Consider the following 18,266-nt stretch of genomic DNA (forward strand, 5'->3'; position numbering starts at 1 on the left):
AATTTGAAACGTAATTTAATTATATTTTTGCCTTAAAAATAATTATAAATCTAGGGAATTTTTGTTTAGAAAAAATTGTATTGATTGCGACAGACGACAAAAGTCATTATTGAACCTTTTTGTTTAAAGAAATAATAACACTTTTGTTAAATTATTAATCATTCTATAAGAACTGAATAAAATCATAAAAATATAACAAACAATTAAATGTATGGATAAAGTGAAATAAACAACATTACTACTTAGTTACTTACAGTTGAAACGAAACACAGTGAATCATGCTTGTTCTCGAAAACATTGAGTTAGTAATAAATAGTTAACAGAATTTTTTTTTTTGAAATAAAATCCAAAAAATTAAAAAAAAACTAAATTCAAAATATAAGAGAATATTTCGTTAGAATAATTTTCTGGATTTTGTTTCAAAAATTAAATTCTGGTTTAAACTCTTCTGGTGCAATTTCCATAAACCTTTAAATTCTGCTTAGTTTTTGGGCTATATAAACATCGTTGAAGAAATTAAACAATAATTGTAACAATTTTTTTAAATCCCTAAAATTGGTTTAGATTTAAAACTATTTTAGGTTTAATTAAAAAACATAGTAAAAGTAAGAAATTTGTTAAGTCCATTTTTGATATTTTAAACTAATTATTTCAAATGTAGGTTTGTTTTCCCGAATTGTCACTGATTAGACGTGTTCACATGCACTGATTTTACTAAAAACGGAAATTCAATATTCAATAGCTTTCTTTTTCTCAAAATATTTTCGTCAAATCTATTTACTTTTTAATATTAAGAACGTTTTATTAACTTCCCATAGGAAGTTCCGATTTGTAAAATTGAAAATTTTGACATTTATCGACGTTTCAAGGTCCCTAGAGTCGAAATAAAAGATTTTTAGAAAGATGTCTGTGCGTGCGTGTGTACGTACGTTTGCGATGTTTTTTTCGTCTTCCAAAGCTCAAGAAATAGAAGAGATATCGATTTCAAATAAATTTTAATATACAGATACTAAGGCAGAAAGATGCTGAAAAGGCTCTTAAGAAAATTGCGTGGGTGGTTTTATTACCATAGAAGTTTGAAAAAAAAGGTGAAAATTTTGGTTAACCCTAAATATCTTACGAAACAAAAACGCTAGAGACTTGAATTAAATTTTATATAATATATTGTAACGTGATATCAAGGAACAATATCCATTTAACGGTTTTTTTTATAAATAAAAAAAAACTGAACAAAAATTTGTCACCTCCAAAATTTTACGACTTAAATATGATTTCATCTCCAAAACAATTTTGTGCAACGAAGAAACAGTTTTTTTAATAAAAAATAAAAATCTAAAAAAAAAAAACATTACTCAAAGTTGGTAAAAATTGAATATCGATTCAAATATCTTTTCAAAAACTTGAAATTTAAGCTTCAAACTTATTTTATCTTATAAGAAATATTGTGTTTAACATTCAGTAAAATTTTGAAAAAAAAAAATCGAATTGAAAGTTGTACAAAAAATTAAAAACCTAAACAAAATTCAACAAAAGTTGGTAAAAATTTACTTACAGTCCGTTTTTTCATACAAAATAAAATCTACAAAAAATAGTACGCAAATAGTAGACAAACTTTTAAGCAAAACAAATCGACAGACGGGATGGGAAGTTATCAGTGTGGTTGCATTTTTTAAGATTTTCGTACTTAAATGTTGTACCAACAGAAAGGCTACAAAATTTGGAAAAGAAAACTCCGGTAGTAGTCCTCAAATTATGCTTAGTTTTGGTGATCATCCAAAACCATTGAAAAATAACAATTAGTATGTCTGCCAATTATCTCAGACATAGAAGAGGAATTCAGTAGAATTCCATATTGAAAGCATGCTTAGATTTTAAACATTGGCATTGGCTTAAATTGAATCCGGTTAATCAAAGCGTTGGCACCTTTTTACTAAGTTACTAAGGTTAAAAGACGAGCCTGCGTATTTAAAAAGATTTTAGTATCTTAATACATATAAACATTTCACTAAAGTTAAAATCACAAAATTTTCAAATTTAGCCTTAAGTAATTAGATACTTAGTTACTGAAATATAAAACTTATGGAGTTTTCCATCAGTAAACGAAATCAAATTATTCTTGATCTAGATATGCCACAAACATAATGTTGCCCTGTTCCTGCGTTCTATGGGGAAAATAGATTAATTTATTTTAGATTTAAGATCAAATCTGTAGTTCTGGATCAATAGTTTTCCATGCGCCACAAATATAAATTAAATTTTGACAGATAAATGAAATTAGAGATGTATAGCCCAACAAATGTTTTCCCAAAGGTAGGATTGTTGACTTTTTTATGAACTGCCACCGATTACTTTTTAGTTTCTGACATTTCAAATGGATTTTCCCATGTTAAGGTTTGTTTGTGACGTTTTCACGCACTGTCATTGATCAGACGTGTTCAGATGCTTGCTTTTAATAAAAGAGAATTATTATTCTAGTAAAAAGTTTTGGAATAGCTAAACATTTAAATACTTATCCTAAATTCCTAATCAATATATTGCTAAAAATTATATCCCATTATTCCTTACTAAAAATATATTGAAAGATCTGTAGGTATCTTTAAAATAGCTTAGCTGCTAATATCAATTAACATTAAAATATTAACTTTTCAGTTGCTTTTTTATTTTGTTGACTAATCTACGTTTCATTTTGAAATGAATTATTACATGTTGAGTAAAAACAATTGAAATTTGTATTTGAAAATATGTATTCTCTTAAAGTACCCCAAACACTCAACAAATTCCAAAGAGAATTTATTAAACACTTTAGACTGTTCCCAACCCAATCAACAAAAGCTTTTTGAGAGGCAATTAACTCAAAGCATGACCATCGCGAATTTTATTGTTTTTGTTTGTCATCAATATTATGATTTGACAGAATGAGTGTACTTCTAATAATCTGCTTCATCATCTAATCATTAAAAATGTTTATAAAGAGGGAGAACCTGTTTTGAATAAATGTTGTTGTTTTATTCTATCTTGATAGAAATATTAAATATATAGTTAACTTATCTATATACGTTTATGGATGTCATGTAAATCCATAGATACTAAATGATAGTAATTTTGTCCAAAGTTCGTTTTATTTAAGGGCAGTGTTTCAATCACAATTGCCTCAATTACACATTTTTGTGTGTCTAAAGTGCGTGTTCATTTTAGGTGAACAATCGTAGGTATACACAACTTTTGACCAAATATCCAATGTCATCTCAATTCAATTAAAATACGTTTTTTTTTAAATTTATTTCAATTTTTGTATTTGTATAAAAATTGATAAAATCACTTTAAAAAAATATAAAGCTATAACACTTCTAGAATACAAAATGAGGTAAGTATGATAGGTATGCAATTGTGACAATCTTTCCACCGCCGACTCCTAGCGCCGATAAGATAGTGAAAATCTATTGCTTCTTAACTTTTTGGGCTTTAGCATATTTCCATGCGAAGAATTTCCTTATAGCAAATTTAGCTGGAACAGTTATCAGTTTATAAACGACAAATGCCACCAACAGGAGGAAACCAATCACATCGACACTGAAAAGTTGGAAGGAATTCAAAAACACGGCAGGACTTTGCATGTGATAGGCTCCCTTATGTCTGATCACATATTCAATCCAAAATACAGCTGTTTCCTTGGCGCTCATTGGTCTGTCACGGTAAAGCTTGGAAAACTCATTGATATTTTCTTTGTATTTGGGATTTTCGAGAACTTCAAGAATTGCAGCTTTCAAACTTTCCACTGTCATGGTCTTTTGATCAACCTTAACACCGAAGCCACTATTCTTAACTTGATCAGCATTTCCTAATTGATCAGCAAACATGGGAACAGTTACCATAGGGACTCCGTGGAACTGTGATTCAGCAGTACTTCCCTTTCCGGCATGAGTAATGAAGGCCTTCACGTTGGGATGAGCCAGGAGATCATCCTGAGGAAGCCATTTGCGATAGTGGATATTTGGAGACTCGCCAGGTAACTTCTTACCATCCCATTTCCATAAGACAGTCTGCTTCAGACTGGAAAGGGCTTTGAAGAGAATTCCGAAAAGTTCGGGATTTAAATCGTCACCTTTGATGTTCGAGCCAAAGCTGAGATAAATCACACCGTGTTCGGAAGAGGCGTTAAATATCTTTTGCAAATCCTATTTTAGGATGAAGAAAGAAAATATCAGTGACAAATTTTTAGAAGATTTTTGGTATTTTAACCCACCTCTGGCAATGGATCTGGTTTCTCCTTGATTTGAATTCCACCACACTCAATGACAGCTGGGACATTTGGGCGAATAATTCCATCTGAGAAGTGATAGTTCAGCAGAAGTAAGGAGACTTTCTTCTTGGCATCTTCAAATGATGGATAGTCAGTAGAAGGAAAGATCTCACTGTTCATTCAGGAAGGCTTTTGTTAAAATAAACTTCTTTTACAGATTTCACTAAGGATATTTACCTATACAAATTTGCCATTCGGTTATCGATTAGAGCTCCAAAAATCTTAAAGACCATTTTCTGGAACAAATTACTAAGACGTCCAGTGAATTTGGTGGTATCAACCATACCAAACATAGTCGAAGCTGGAACATAAGCGATTTCTGGAGGATTTCCAACAAATTTGTCAACCATATCATACGACGAAGATGTCCAACTCATAATGATTGGACATCTGAAGTGGGCTCCAAGTCCAACATGGAAATCATTGAAGAAGTATCCAATAATCCTGGAAACGTTCACTCTTCAAAGCATCACTCTGAATGTCACCCAACGACAACACACTATTAATTCCTCCGGTAATTGACTTCATGAAACCCTGGGGTTTGTTCATGGCTGATTTCATATCATCCATTTCTTTGACTCTTTCCGCACTTGGGGGAATCAGTAGATGATGATATTTGGGATTTTTGTCCTTGAGAGGAATTGTTGAGAGTACTGTCACATTGTGTCCACGTTCGATGAGAGCCTTAATATAAGACATATGAACAATTTGATGTGAAGGACTGCTGCTGGTGAAGACACCGAGTATATTTGCCGATTCACTTCCACCGACAAGGAATGCCACCAAAAGGCACAAAAGAGTGACGAATTTGAAGTTTGACCGCATGATTGAGACTTTTGAACAACCTATGCGATTGCTTGTTTAGAACCAACTAATCTAAAAAGGCTGGAGCATGAGTGTCTATAAATAAATTATTCAAGCTGCGTGAGCTCAAGCTCGACGAAGTTCCTAAAGTTCAATTGGATAACAAGAGTTGCTATATGGATCGTATCTAAATGAAAGAGAAACAACATTCTGTTGATAATGATATCTCTTCATGCTGGCAAGAATAGACTTTAGAACAAAAAGCTTGGATATCAGTAGTCATGATTTGAAGGCGTTTTTTGAATTTTAAAGTAATGCCTTTGCCTACATTAACATACTGCGTGGTGGTTTGATCATTGTTTGGTTATTTATTGACGTTTGATGATAAACAACAATTTATAAAAGGGCTTCTGTAAGACTTCTCTTTGCTAAGAGCGTTAAAGAGAATTTATTATGTCATCGAGAAAGAGCTTTCGTGTATAATCAGAGTGAATTTGAAATACAAGCATTAGAAATTAGAAAAGGCATGACTATGGAATTTTTTTCAATATGATTTGAGTCACTTATAACTTTTAGATTTTATGCAAAAAACAGTGAATTATTTATTGTTGTTTTTTTGGTTTGTTTTTGTTATGATAACTTTTTCACTTGGGTGGTATTCTTAGGCCCCCTGCACACTTAAAACAGTGTCTGACAGTTCTGATTTCTGTTCTACTTTTCTTCAAAGTTTTGACGTTTCGCGAACAATTTTGTATTCTTTTTGCATTTATATTTTATTCGAAATTTTCATTGTAAACATTACTTTTTATCACGAGACACTCCGTGTAAAGATTGTATTAGGTTTTTTGTTGCTACTTCATACTTTAATTGTTTAGATATAATCTTTATGAATGAAGCTTGCATATTGTTATTGTTTAACTGACTAAATTTTTGTTTGTTAATAGATGACGCTTTTCTAAGTAGTTTTGTTTTGGTTTGTTTTATTTTTTAAAATTGATTCGTTCTCCGTTTTATAATCAGCATTTCTTGTAAACAGAATTTGTATCAATTTTATTTTTGTGAGATTGAGATAAGGAAATATGAATTTTTCAAATTTGTTTGTATTTAAGTATACGGTGTTTTTTAAGAGCTTTAGAAAATAAATAATAATGCAAGACATAAATATTGAAGAATGGATTTTTCATTATTAAACCTTAGCAGATAATTTCAAGGCACTTGTTTTTAACTTCCCATTGTTATCGGTCCGATTTGTCGAATTGAAAAAATTGATATTTGTCGACGTTCCAAGGTCCCTAGAATTTAAATCAAAGATTAAAGAACTACTCCACGGCTACCCACATCACTAAAGAGTCTAGTTCGCTACTAGATGTGTATCTTTCCAGCGATGTTGGTAAGGTTATGCTTTACAGCCAGCTTTAAGCACCTGGTTTTTCCAAGCACGATTTATTTTTTGTATGTTCGGATTTAATTTTTTCAATACCGAGACTTCAAAAACTTATACACTTAGTGCGTGATTTTGACTGCGTAGAATAGAACTCACTGTACCTTATGCAAAATGTAAATGATCAAGGAGTTTTTACGGCAAAACGTCAATCAGCTTTTTGAGAGGAATGCTCCTATTGAAACCCTTCTTCACCTTGGCTAAATAACGACATCTCTGCTCTGATGTCACGACGAGATTACGCCTACAGTCAATGGAGACGTTACAAACAGGAGCACTTCCACAAATTGTATTGCAGACTGTGTAATCAAGCTGTCGTAATGGTCAAAACGGCAAGAAGACTTTACTATGAAAACAATCTTGGTTCTTTAACCTCTGGCAAACAATTATGGAAAAACCTACGTGAAATCGGTATTGGCAAACAATCTTAAAAGCCTGTTGGTGGTGTCGATTGTGATGCACTCAACAAAAAGTTTACGTCCATGCCTTTAAACGTTGCTTCACCCGTTCATTCTCTTACTGAGGAGGAACCAACTGCTATCAACAGCTCTCTGAGTTTTATAAGAATACAAGAGGAAGACATTGTAGAGGCAATAATATCGATTAAATCTAATGCTACTGGACTGGACCAAATGGACCCTAAATTCTTGAGACTACTACTTCCATATATTCTGCGCTATATAACCTACATATTTAACAGCATATTGACTACTTCCGAATTTCCTTTAGAATGGAAGAAGGCTAAGATTATTCCCATACCCAAAAAGAAAACAGGTACTGCTATAGAATTTCGACCGATTGCCATTCTTCCGTTTATTTCGAAGGTGTTTGAAAAAACTATTCTGGGGTAGATCCAACAATATCTAACAAGCAACAACCTCTTAAGTACCTGTCAGTCTGGTTTTCGACCTAAGCGCAACTGCAAATCCCGCCTTACTTTTTATAACTGATGAAATAAGAATGGCTATGGGCAGTGATAGTGTTTTTCTTTGTAGAAAGCTGCGAATTAACTTTGGCTTTTCTTTAGAGTCCTGTAAGCCTGTGCTTTCGTATCTCAGCCGAAGGCAACAATGCGTGGTGGCCAATGGATACTCGTCCACATTTCTCAGTGTTGTGAGTGGAGTGCCACAGGGATCTATCTTTGGACCAATCCTCTTTTCACTTTACATAAATGAGTTACCAAAAGTTGCTAAACATTGTTTAATTCATCTTTATGCTGATGATGTGCAGCTCCTGATAAGTAGACCTTTTGGGGCTAAAAATGATGCCGTAGCTTTAATGAACGAGGATCTGCTCCGCATTTCATAGTGGTCAAAAAAGAACGATCTCCGCCTTAACCCTGACAAATCAACATCCCTCCCGATCAATCGCAAAAATTTTGATCTATCGGGTTTGAACCTGTTGAAACTTGACGACGAAACCATTGAATATGGTAGCACTGCTAGAAACCTAGGAGTAGTATTCAATCGCACTCTCACTCTCACTTGGGATGACCACCTTAATAGTGCCATCGGTAAAGTCTATGGAAGGAACACTTTATAAGAGTCCTACCTTGTAAGCGATTTTTGAAATAAATAAAATACAAATACCAACACAAAAGTTAATGTTTTTGTCATCTGGTCAAATGTTGATAAAAATTTGATTGATAGTTTAATAAAAACATAAAACACAATACCAAAAGTTGGTAAAAATTCATTTTCGACTCAAATATCTTTTCAAAAATTAAAGATTTTGTCTTCAAACTAATTTCGTCCTTAAAAAAATTTGTTTTCAACATTCCTCAAATTTTTTTTATAAAACCAGTTAGTTTTCTTTAATTTCAATCTACAAAAAAATATCACATAAGATTAGATAAAATTGACGCTCGATTCTCAATAGGACTTGAATTAGTGGAGGTATTCACTTTAAAATTTAATGTTTTTGGAAAAATTTAAGTGCTGCTAAAATTGTTTAAAACTGTTTTTCCACTAGAATTGTCAAGAACAAAAGCAGATATTAAAATCAAACTTATTTTATCATATACAAAATATTGTTGCTATCTTTTAGAAAAAATCAAGTTACAAAACACAAAAAAATAAAATGATAAGTTTTGGGTTTTGAGTCAAGTATTAGGAGAAAATATTGACTTTTGAATTTCTCTAATGCAAAATATTGTTATTAATGTTTTGTTAATGTTTTTGAAAAATAGACAGACGGGCACGGATGGGAAGTTATTACCCCAACCTATTTTTTTAAATATGACTTTCGATGAGCCATCATCAGACTGAATATGCCAATAATTTAAGAGTTAACGATTTGTCGTTAAAAGTAATCAAAAGTTGCACAAACGAGTTTTCCTGTTAATATTAATATCACGCCGAATAATAAGTTGCGCTGTTTTGTTGGAAATAAATGTGAAAGATATTTAGCTGATTAATGTTTGGAAACATAAATTCAGCACCTTCCTTGTTCGAAAGAAATAAGAACCGATAGTTCCTTAAGAACACTTACCAAACAGACAATGGAGATCGGAAATAGCTTTCTGGCTTTGAGTCCATTAAAAATTGGTATATTGACGTTTCCTACAATTATTGGCAATTGATTTAATTTATCCAACCAAATTAAAGTTTTGAAGCATAAACTTTAGATGTACTCAGGAGACAAAGCTATTTCAAAATTTAAAATCTAACAGTCCAATAATAAGTGCGATGTCTTTTATTTCTAATGGCGATAGTAAATAGCTTTTATCCACCTACGGTATTAGTGCTGTATGAACTTTGCTAGCAAATTTATTTTTTTAAAACAAATGTCCACAATTTAGGATTGTTTCACTGGCGTTAAGCGCTTCATGATGAATTGCTAACCCTTAAAAAAATTAGGTGGCGCAAAAGTCCGTTGAGAACTAGCGCCTAGTGACTTACAACTCTCAGCCATTCCTGTGAGCGAGTTATTTCGTCAGGATGAAGGGGACCTACAGTTTTAAACCGAATTCAAACAACTTATTTGAGAAAGCTCTTTTCATGGCAAGAATTACTATTAGTGGATTTGTCAATTCCTCGCAAGAGACAGTACTCGTGAAAAAAAACTATACATCACGCAACGGGTACTACATTGCTATCAAAGTTTGACATTTTCGGCTTCTCATGCAGCTAAAGATAACATCCTATATAAGTCTTATTTCTACTAAGTGTTTTTGAATAATTTTAGGAATCTGTTAATATACTTCAACAACAAGGTTTATACAAAGAACACAGTGACGAGAATTTGCATTTTGTACTTTTCTTATGGATTTCGTTCAGATTTAGCATTTTTTTTGTAGGGACCTCTTGTTAATGAGTTTCTATTAAATACTACGATTTCTAGGCATCACAAATCTTTATATATTATTGAATCTGGAATTTGAAATTGTTATAATCGCGAAATCAGCTGATTTTGAATGAATAGCTTTTTGAAATCAACCACCTTGGACGTTCTTGATAAAAAAACATTTTCAATATCAATCGTAGATAAAGCTCTTAATAATAATGTTTTACTTAATCTATGACAGAGCAAAACGAGAAGGCGGTATTTATATATGCGTATATATTTCATTAGAGATTTCGATATTTTTTTAAATTTGTATCTACGCAGTTAAAATGCTTTTTTGAAAAACAGAATTTGAATTCTGACAGAAGACCACTTTGAAATACAAAACATTGCACTTTTAGCTGATTCTAACCATAAAATACATTTTTCAAAATACGGTTTTGACTTAAATCGGATATGCTATAGATTTTTTTCACAATTTTTCAAAACTAAAGTTCACATTTTTGTCATTTGAGATCTGAGCAACTAAACTATAAATTCCGAGATGGACCTCTCTTTTAAATAACATTTGGAAGAAGAACAAAAATTCAGCAATTGTAAAAGTCTTAAGATTTTGCAGAAAGCAGTGAAGAACGTTTTGATAAAAAGACTTTCCAAAAAATTACAGAAACCAACTTAGCTTATGCTTCACTGAAAGTTATAGCGTTAATGATAAAGCAAAAGCTTTCTTCGTTTTTTTGGGGAAAACTCTGAAATATTTTTGATAATAAAATGACTTGCAAATACGTATTACTTGCAAAATAACTCTTATTTTAACAAGAACACAATGATTTTCAGTTTCAGTAAACACTTTAACTCGAGCCTAAACACACGATGATTGTTAACTTTGCATCAGCAATCATGGATGATGGTAAAAAAATCAAACTATTCGTTGCCTCATTGGTATTACTTGCGGCTTTTGCTCCAATAAGTGAATCAGCAAATATTCTTGGAATATTCACTACAACCAGTCCTTCGCACAATATTGTTCATATGTCCTATCTTAGGCCATTGATTGAACGAGGACATAATGTAACAGTAGTAACATCAATTCCTCTCAAGGACAAGAATCCCAAGTATCATCACATCCTAATTCCTCCCACTGAGGCCAGAACTAAACAAATGGCCGATATGAAAGCCGCTGTCAGTAAAAAACGGAGTTTGTTGGAATTAATTCGGACAAGTCTTGAGAGCGTTTCATCGTTTGGTCCTATGCTCGCTGATCATCTCAAGGATCAACGCTTTCAGGATCTTATGCAAAATCCTGATAACAAATTCGATCTGATCGTAGGAGGATACTTCTTCAATCCGTTCTACGTTGGACTTGCAGCACACTTCAGGTGTCCTATGGTTTTAAGTTATGCCAATGCACCGAATAGTTTAACGAACAGTTTCATTGGAAACCCAAACGAACTGGCTTATGTACCTCTTTCACCGCTATTTGGACTGCCAGATTTGTCAACTTTCAAGGGCAGACTTACCAACTTTATGATCAACATTCCGGTGAGCGTTTTCAATGGCTTGATGGATATGCAAATGGAAGGAATATACAAGTAGGGATCAAGAGTTTTCTTGAATTGTGGAACGATTTTTCTAAAATTTTCTTAAATTGCAGTGAAATATTTTCTCCAACGGAATATCCTTCATATCACGAGGCTAAAAAGAAGGTTTCGTTAATTATGTTCAACTATCACTTCACCGATGGAATAGTCCGGCCAAATGTTCCAGCAGCTATTGAATGTGGAGGAATCCAAATTAAGGACAAGCCAGATCCTCTTCCAGAAGTAAGTTGATTCATATTTGTTATTTCCTTTGGCAATGTTTAATATTAGTTTATCTCTTTTTTTCAAAGAACCTTCAAAAATTGTTCAATGCTTCTTCAGAGCATGGAGTTATCTATGTTAGCTTTGGGTCTAACTTGGGAATCAACGACATCAACCCTGATGTTGTTAATGCACTTTTTAAGGCACTTTCTGGTCTTAAGCAAACAGTTCTCTGGAAATGGTCGGACCCGAAAACACCAGGTACTGCTTCAAATATCCACTACAACAGTTGGCTACCGCAAGATGATCTCCTGCAACACCCGAATTTAAAGCTTTTCATCACCCATGCTGGCAAGGGAGGAGTTACTGAAGCTGCATATCATGGAGTTCCTATGGTAGCTGTACCAATGATAGCGGATCAAATTGGAAATGCTGCTCAAATGGTTAAAGATGGCTTTGGGCTACAAGTTGATAAGAAAACAGTCACTGAGGATCAATTTAAAGAAGCAATCCTTGAAGTCCTCACAAATCCCCAGTACACAGAAAATGTCAGACGATTTTCAAAACTTACCAAAGATAGACCAATGACTCCTAGAGAAACAGCAGTCTTTTGGCTGGAATATGTTATTAGGCATAAAGGAGCTTATCATATGCAAAGTCCTGCGGTACATTTGAATACTTTCCAGTTGTATAGCTTCGATGTCATTGCTTTTATATTGCTGATACTGTTCTTAGTATATAAGTTAGTTAGTGTCCCATTGATATTTGTGTTTAGAAGACTCATTGCTAAGTTTACAAAAGTTCAAAAAATCAAGAAACATTGAGAATCAACAAAAAAAATTTATGAAAAAAACTGCGTGCTCATTTTGATAATTTGAGTCAATTTGTGATATTATATTTTTGGAAGAAGTACATTTTTCGTTTGAAATAATTTTACGATAAGATAATGGATTATTAAGTAAGGTATCTGGGAATATAATTGATCTTGTTTAATGAAGAATTTAATGTTAAGAACTTGGAATTTGAAATACAAACGTTTGATACGAAGTAACCTAAGAAAATTGTACGTTTCTTATAGGTACCTGCCCACTTAACATCAATTGTTATCAACAATATTTTAATAATTAGCTTATCAAGAAAAGTCACAGTCACTTACTATTTACGGTCAAATGTTGATTAAATTTTGGGAGATTTTAGATAAGACTAAGCAAAACAATTAAAACTTCTCCAATATTGCTGATAGAGCATGATCCGAAAATAAAAAAGTCATATGTTCATCCACTCAAAATTATTGATTGTCATCTAGATTCCTATATAGCTGCCCAAGGCTTGTCATTTAATAAGTCCAAAAATATTATCCTACCTTATCAAAAAATTAGTTACTAGTCTTATCAAAACCTCTAAAAAAAGAGATTAGAAATAAAAACAAATCAACCAAATCCATTATCACCGAAAAAAAACATTCAGTTCTTATGAAAAAGTTTTTCGACTTCTAGATAAAAAAAAACCTTCTTTATAAACCAAGAGTAACCTTCTATTCAGAAGCTTTTAAGTTTCAGAATTTGTTCAAGTAAGTTCAGTCACGGTTGTCATTTCATCATGGCTGGAAGTTACAAGCTCGTTGCGCTTCTCGGCCTTTTGGCCTTATACGTTGGGGCAGGTGAAACTGCAAATATCCTGGGTGTCTTCACCACCATCAGTCCATCGCACAATATAGTTCACATGTCCTACGTTAGGGCTTTGGCTGAACGTGGTCATAATGTGACAGTTGTTACAGCTCTTCCAACAAAGGACAAAAATCCAAAATATCATCATATCCTTATTCCACAAACCGAACAACGTAAGAAGGAAGTAGATGAATTCAAAGCAAAGCTGAAACTAACCAATCGAGGAATTATCGAGTCAATTAAGGATGGAGTAGCTAATGTGTTTGGTTTTGGACACATGCAATCTGATCCATTAAAAGATCAACGATTCCAGGATTTGATGAATAATCCTGACAATAAATTCGATCTTGTTATCATGGGATATTTCTTCAATGAATTCCATATTGGAATTGGCGCACATTTCAAGTGTCCAGTTGTGATAAGTTTCATGAGTGCTACAAATAATTTTATAGACAGTTTAATTGGTAATCCGCCAGAAGTTGCTTATGTTCCAGCTTCGCCATTGGTTGCTGCTCCAGATCCAATGAAATTTACCGGAAGATTACAGAACTTCATTACGAATTTCTTCATTAGGTTATTGGCATTTTTCTTGGACTGGGAAATGTCAAATTTGTACAGGTACTACAAATATTTTTAAAAATTTGAAATTTATTCTAACTCGCTGTATTTTTTGGTTTAGTGAAATCTTCCCTCCTTCGAAATATCCATCATTTGAAGATGCAAAGAAGAATGTGTCATTGGTTTTGTGCAACTCTCATTTTACCGAAGGAGTAGTTCGTCCAAATGTACCTGGCCTCGTTGATGTTGGTGGAATTCAGATCAAGCAGAAGCCTGATCCTTTGCCAGAGGTAGATAAACATTTTAATTTGAAAGCTCTTTAATTCAATCATTCCATTATTCTTCCAGAATCTTCAAAAAATCTTCAATGCTTCGTCAGAACACGGATTGATCTACCTTAGTTTTGGATCAAATATCAAAAGCGCTGACATGAATCCGAAACTTTATGAAATCCTCTTCAAGGCCTTAGCTGGTCTCAAGCAGAACGTTCTCTGGAAATGGGATGCTGCTAAAAAACCCGGAAATGCTCCTAACATTTTCTATGAAAAATGGCTGCCCCAAGATGATCTCCTTGCCAATACAAATGTGAAACTCTTCATCACACATGCCGGCAAGGGAAGTGTCACCGAATCACAATACCATGGAGTTCCAATGGTAGCGATACCATTTGGAGCTGATCAAGCTTCAAATGCTGCTGCTGTTCAAAGAGATGGCTTCGGATTAGAACTCAATCAGAAGACAATGACAGTAGAGGAATTAAGAGGTGCAGTTTTGGAAGTGCTCGAAAACCCTAAGTTTGCTCAAAACACTAAGAAATTTTCGACACTTTATCGAGATAGACCTATGCATGCAAAGGATACAGCTGTTTTTTGGTTGGAATATGTTCTAAGGCATAAGGGAGCTTATCATATGCAGAGTCCTCTGGTGAATTTAAGTGGAATTCAGTATTTAAGTTTGGATGTTATAGGTTTCCTACTGTTAGTTCTATTTGTAGTCTATAAGGCAGTTACTGTTCCAACTAAGTTTCTGTACAGGAAGATCTTCTCAAAGAAACCAAAATCAAAAACACAATAAGTTTTATAGTTTAAGATCTTTTATTTGAGTTTTGTTTGAAATAAAATAAGCCTTTTTATGATGACGAACGCAAAATTTTTAATCGGATTTTATTTCTCGACTACACACCATGAAAATCGTTCTGTAAAATATTTTAAACATTTTTCTCATAATCACAAAACTTAAATACAAAATTACTCCTATAAAAACAATTACATCAAGACTGTTTTTCTGGAAGAAATTCATGTGAATCACCGGACTCTGCATATGTTTAGCTCCTCGATGGCGTATAACATATTCGGTCCAGTAGATCACACTTTCCCTCGGTGACAATGGCCGATCTGTGTACAATTTTGAAAATTTGGTCACAGCTTTCAGATATTTGGGGTTTTTAAGAATTTCAGCAAAATCTCGACGAAAACTTTGCTCTGTCACATTTCGATGGTTAACTATCAAGCCATATCCCATTGTTCGCATTTCTTCAGCATTTCCAAATTGATCTCCATAAACTGGAATAGCTAACATCGGAACACCATGGTATTGAGCCTCTACTGAACTTCCTTTTCCAGCATGGGTGATGAAAAGTTTCAGTTGGGGATGTGCTAGAAGATCGTCTTGAGGGAACCACTTCCGAAACATGATATTGGTTGATTCTCCAGGCATTTCAGCACTATCCCACTTCCAAAGAACTTTGTATTTTGATTGGGATAATACTTTGAAAATGGCTGAAGTGGTATTCGAGGATATGTCGGAGCTTTTGACATTCGTGCCCAGGCTAAACAGTATGAAACCTTCATTGGCAGTCTTGAGGAATTCATCAACTTCCTAAACCAAAAACATGATGATATTCATACAAAACCTTGTTGGTAATTCAAGTCTTACCTGAGGAAGTGGATTTGCTTTGTCTTTGACTTGAATTCCACCAATTTCAATAAATCCTGGAGGGTGTGGTCTGATTCTTCCTTCGCTAAAATGTGAAGCACAAAACACAAGGGACACATTTCTCTTCATTTCATCGTAGGAAGGATATTTTTCTGAAGAGAAATACTCTCTAAAATAAACAAAAAAATATTTCCGTAATTTTTGAAATGGTCTCTTAAAAATATCACTCACTCATAATATTGGGACATTTTGTATTCCCCGAATTCCTCAAAGAAATTCCACAGCAAATAGTCGAAGTAATTACTTAATCTCTTCTTGAAATTTAGCATGTCATAGGAGTTTCCAAAAAGAGGAACAGTAGACAAGGCCAAGGGGCTCCCAGCCATCGATAGTAGAAGTTTGGTAGGATGATTGACAAAGGCAAGCATGACGGGACATTTAAAATGTGCTGCTACTCCAAGTTGATAAGTATTGAATACCCAACCCAGGATCACAGCATCAAAATGGTTTCCGGTATTATTTAAGAAGTCCTGGAATCGAGGACTCTTGAAAGCCTTATCCTGTATACGTACTCGTTCAACATTTGCCCAGAATAGACGATTATAGGCTCCCCAAATATTGGACTCTGTAGCGGCAACACTTAGCAGTCTGTAGTATTCAGCATAATCTTCTTCTGCGGGGGGCAGGAAGATATGATGGTATTTTGGATTTTTGTCCTTCAGTGGCATTGTTGTCACTATGGTCACATTATGACCTCTCTCCACTAGAGTTCTGGCAATTGCCATATAAATTATAATATGGGATCGACCAGGACTGGTGAAGAGACAAAGAATATTGGAAGCATTGCCTGATGAAGTAATTGAAAGCACGAAGAGTATCGAAAGCAAGCCCACCGCTGGAGCTGATACCGAGATTCGCATTGTGTTATTGATCGGAGTAACCTTCTTAAACTGAGAATTTTAATTTCGAAAATCGACTATAATAGTAGTAAATGATCGAAAAATGTGTACTTATCTTTTAGCTTTAAATATCCGATAAGCGATTATCATATTGTTAGTATTTAGCCATGGCAAATATAATTTCATCATCGAGATCAATACAGGAAGTTTGTTGTTCTATAGGTCCACACTGAGAGATCATACAACGCAAAATAAATAGGAAATATGAAATTAATGCGGTTTTTCAAAATGTTAATCTAGAAATGGAGAATCTTCCGAAAACAAACTTCGGATATCCGAATACATAAAAAAGACACAGATTGGATAGTTACAAATTTATCTGATCTGAGCTATCCGAATAGTGACGGATATGAATCTGAATAAATCCGACAGTTTGGATCTGAGCAGTTTTAGCATAATTATTCGAATGCCCATATATCAGAACACTTTCAACGATATTGACATTTTTGCTAAGTGTAGAACTATTGAATCTGATAGTTATTATTATCTCATGAAAATGTGTGTTATTAAATTGTCAGTCTTTAAATTCAACGATATTAGTTCTTGTTGTTGATTCTATTCTTTTTTTTCATTTTTAGCGGCAGAAAAAACAGTTTTTGAATGAAGGGGGTCTACAATTTAATGTCGAATCGTTAGCCATTTTTTTCGTTAGTCGGTTCTTAATTTGTTTTCCTATGACCTACTCGTATTCTAAAAATTTGTAAACATTTGAACCTTTTTTTCAAAAGTTGAATTTCTAGGGTCCCGTAAAATTAAAAGCAATGAGGAAAGAATTGGTCAATATAGTCTATATTCATCTTCAACATATGTACCTATTACCATTTATTTTTAGGGGACCGAAGATTTAAAATCATTCATGCTTTAACAAACGGGCCCCTGTTTGCATGTCATCTACCAATATATCAGTCCCAAGCTTACCGATCTGGATACCTGATTATTATTGGCGTATATTTTTGTTAATATTTTATGAAAAATTGGGCAACTCTGAAAAAAGTTATAATAAATATGTAATTTAACGTAAATTTCAAATTAATTTTATTTTAAAAATGTATGAAGTCAAAATAAGAGGCCCGGCAACTTAAAACAAAACAAAAATATTTATTTCTGTTTCTGTTCTTATAAAGTTTTTTTTTCTTTTATTTTTTTTCTGCTGGGAATGAAATTTTTGATTCGGTTTTGGGGGACCGGAAAATCCGTAATATTAATCTTATATATAAAAATGAATCGCAAAATGTGTTGGTTACCGCATAACTCAACAACGCATGGACCAATTTGGACAATTCCGTTTTTAAAATGTTCGTTGAAGTTAAAGGATGATTTTTACGGCGATAAAAATTCCAATAATTTCCGGAAAAACCACAAAAACAGTATTTCTCTTTTTCCCATACAAATGTTTTCTATTTAAAATGCAGTCGGCTTTAAGAATTTGACTTCAGGTCATATCAAATTAAACAAAAACAAACAAAAAAAAAACATTTTTGATTTCTGTAATATTAGCAGCAATTCGCTCACAAA

General features: G+C 33.4%; 3 protein-coding genes across 3 annotated transcripts; 2 read left to right on the forward strand and 1 right to left on the reverse strand.

Annotated features, from left to right (window-relative positions):
- Window positions 1-2,981: 2,981 nt before the first annotated feature.
- Window positions 2,982-16,727, reverse strand: LOC129949013 (uncharacterized). The gene is made up of 7 exons (XM_056060204.1): window positions 16,024-16,727; window positions 15,793-15,961; window positions 15,024-15,735; window positions 4,791-5,145; window positions 4,478-4,744; window positions 4,244-4,412; window positions 2,982-4,175 (listed from the first exon to the last, which is right to left on the reverse strand). Exons 1-7 carry the CDS (start codon window positions 16,710-16,712, stop codon window positions 3,438-3,440), a joined length of 3,099 nt encoding a protein of 1,032 aa, XP_055916179.1. The 5' UTR covers window positions 16,713-16,727; the 3' UTR covers window positions 2,982-3,437.
- Window positions 10,673-12,680, forward strand: LOC129949456 (UDP-glycosyltransferase UGT5-like). The gene is made up of 3 exons (XM_056060927.1): window positions 10,673-11,422; window positions 11,485-11,653; window positions 11,722-12,680. The coding sequence occupies exons 1-3, from the start codon at window positions 10,704-10,706 to the stop codon at window positions 12,454-12,456; spliced, it is 1,623 nt and encodes a 540-aa protein (XP_055916902.1). The 5' UTR covers window positions 10,673-10,703; the 3' UTR covers window positions 12,457-12,680.
- Window positions 13,170-14,995, forward strand: LOC129949457 (UDP-glycosyltransferase UGT5-like). Its single transcript, XM_056060928.1, has 3 exons — window positions 13,170-13,917; window positions 13,979-14,147; window positions 14,206-14,995. Exons 1-3 carry the CDS (start codon window positions 13,232-13,234, stop codon window positions 14,929-14,931), a joined length of 1,581 nt encoding a protein of 526 aa, XP_055916903.1. The 5' UTR covers window positions 13,170-13,231; the 3' UTR covers window positions 14,932-14,995.
- Window positions 16,728-18,266: the final 1,539 nt, after the last annotated feature.

The sequence above is a fragment of the Eupeodes corollae genome, chromosome 3 (assembly GCF_945859685.1).
Source record: "Eupeodes corollae chromosome 3, idEupCoro1.1, whole genome shotgun sequence".
NCBI classification, from domain to species: domain Eukaryota; kingdom Metazoa; phylum Arthropoda; class Insecta; order Diptera; family Syrphidae; genus Eupeodes; species Eupeodes corollae.

What these genes read in the sequence shown, in the direction of transcription:
- LOC129949456 (XM_056060927.1), top strand. Translation starts at nt 10,704, where the DNA reads ATGATTGTTAACTTTGCATCAGCAATCATGGATGATGGTAAAAAAATC. An exon ending in CAAATGGAAGGAATATACAA is followed by an intron (nt 11,423 to 11,484) that starts GTAGGGATCAAG and finishes CTTAAATTGCAG; the next exon opens with TGAAATATTTTCTCCAACGG. An exon ending in AGCCAGATCCTCTTCCAGAA is followed by an intron (nt 11,654 to 11,721) that starts GTAAGTTGATTC and finishes TTTTTTTCAAAG; the next exon opens with AACCTTCAAAAATTGTTCAA.
- LOC129949457 (XM_056060928.1), top strand. Translation starts at nt 13,232, where the DNA reads ATGGCTGGAAGTTACAAGCTCGTTGCGCTTCTCGGCCTTTTGGCCTTA. An exon ending in GAAATGTCAAATTTGTACAG is followed by an intron (nt 13,918 to 13,978) that starts GTACTACAAATA and finishes TTTTTGGTTTAG; the next exon opens with TGAAATCTTCCCTCCTTCGA. An exon ending in AGCCTGATCCTTTGCCAGAG is followed by an intron (nt 14,148 to 14,205) that starts GTAGATAAACAT and finishes TTATTCTTCCAG; the next exon opens with AATCTTCAAAAAATCTTCAA.
- LOC129949013 (XM_056060204.1), bottom strand. Translation starts at nt 16,712, where the DNA reads ATGCGAATCTCGGTATCAGCTCCAGCGGTGGGCTTGCTTTCGATACTC. An exon ending in AAAATGTCCCAATATTATGA is followed by an intron (nt 15,962 to 16,023) that starts GTGAGTGATATT and finishes TGTTTATTTTAG; the next exon opens with AGAGTATTTCTCTTCAGAAA. An exon ending in CGAATGGCAAATTTGTATAG is followed by an intron (nt 4,413 to 4,477) that starts GTAAATATCCTT and finishes CTGAATGAACAG; the next exon opens with TGAGATCTTTCCTTCTACTG.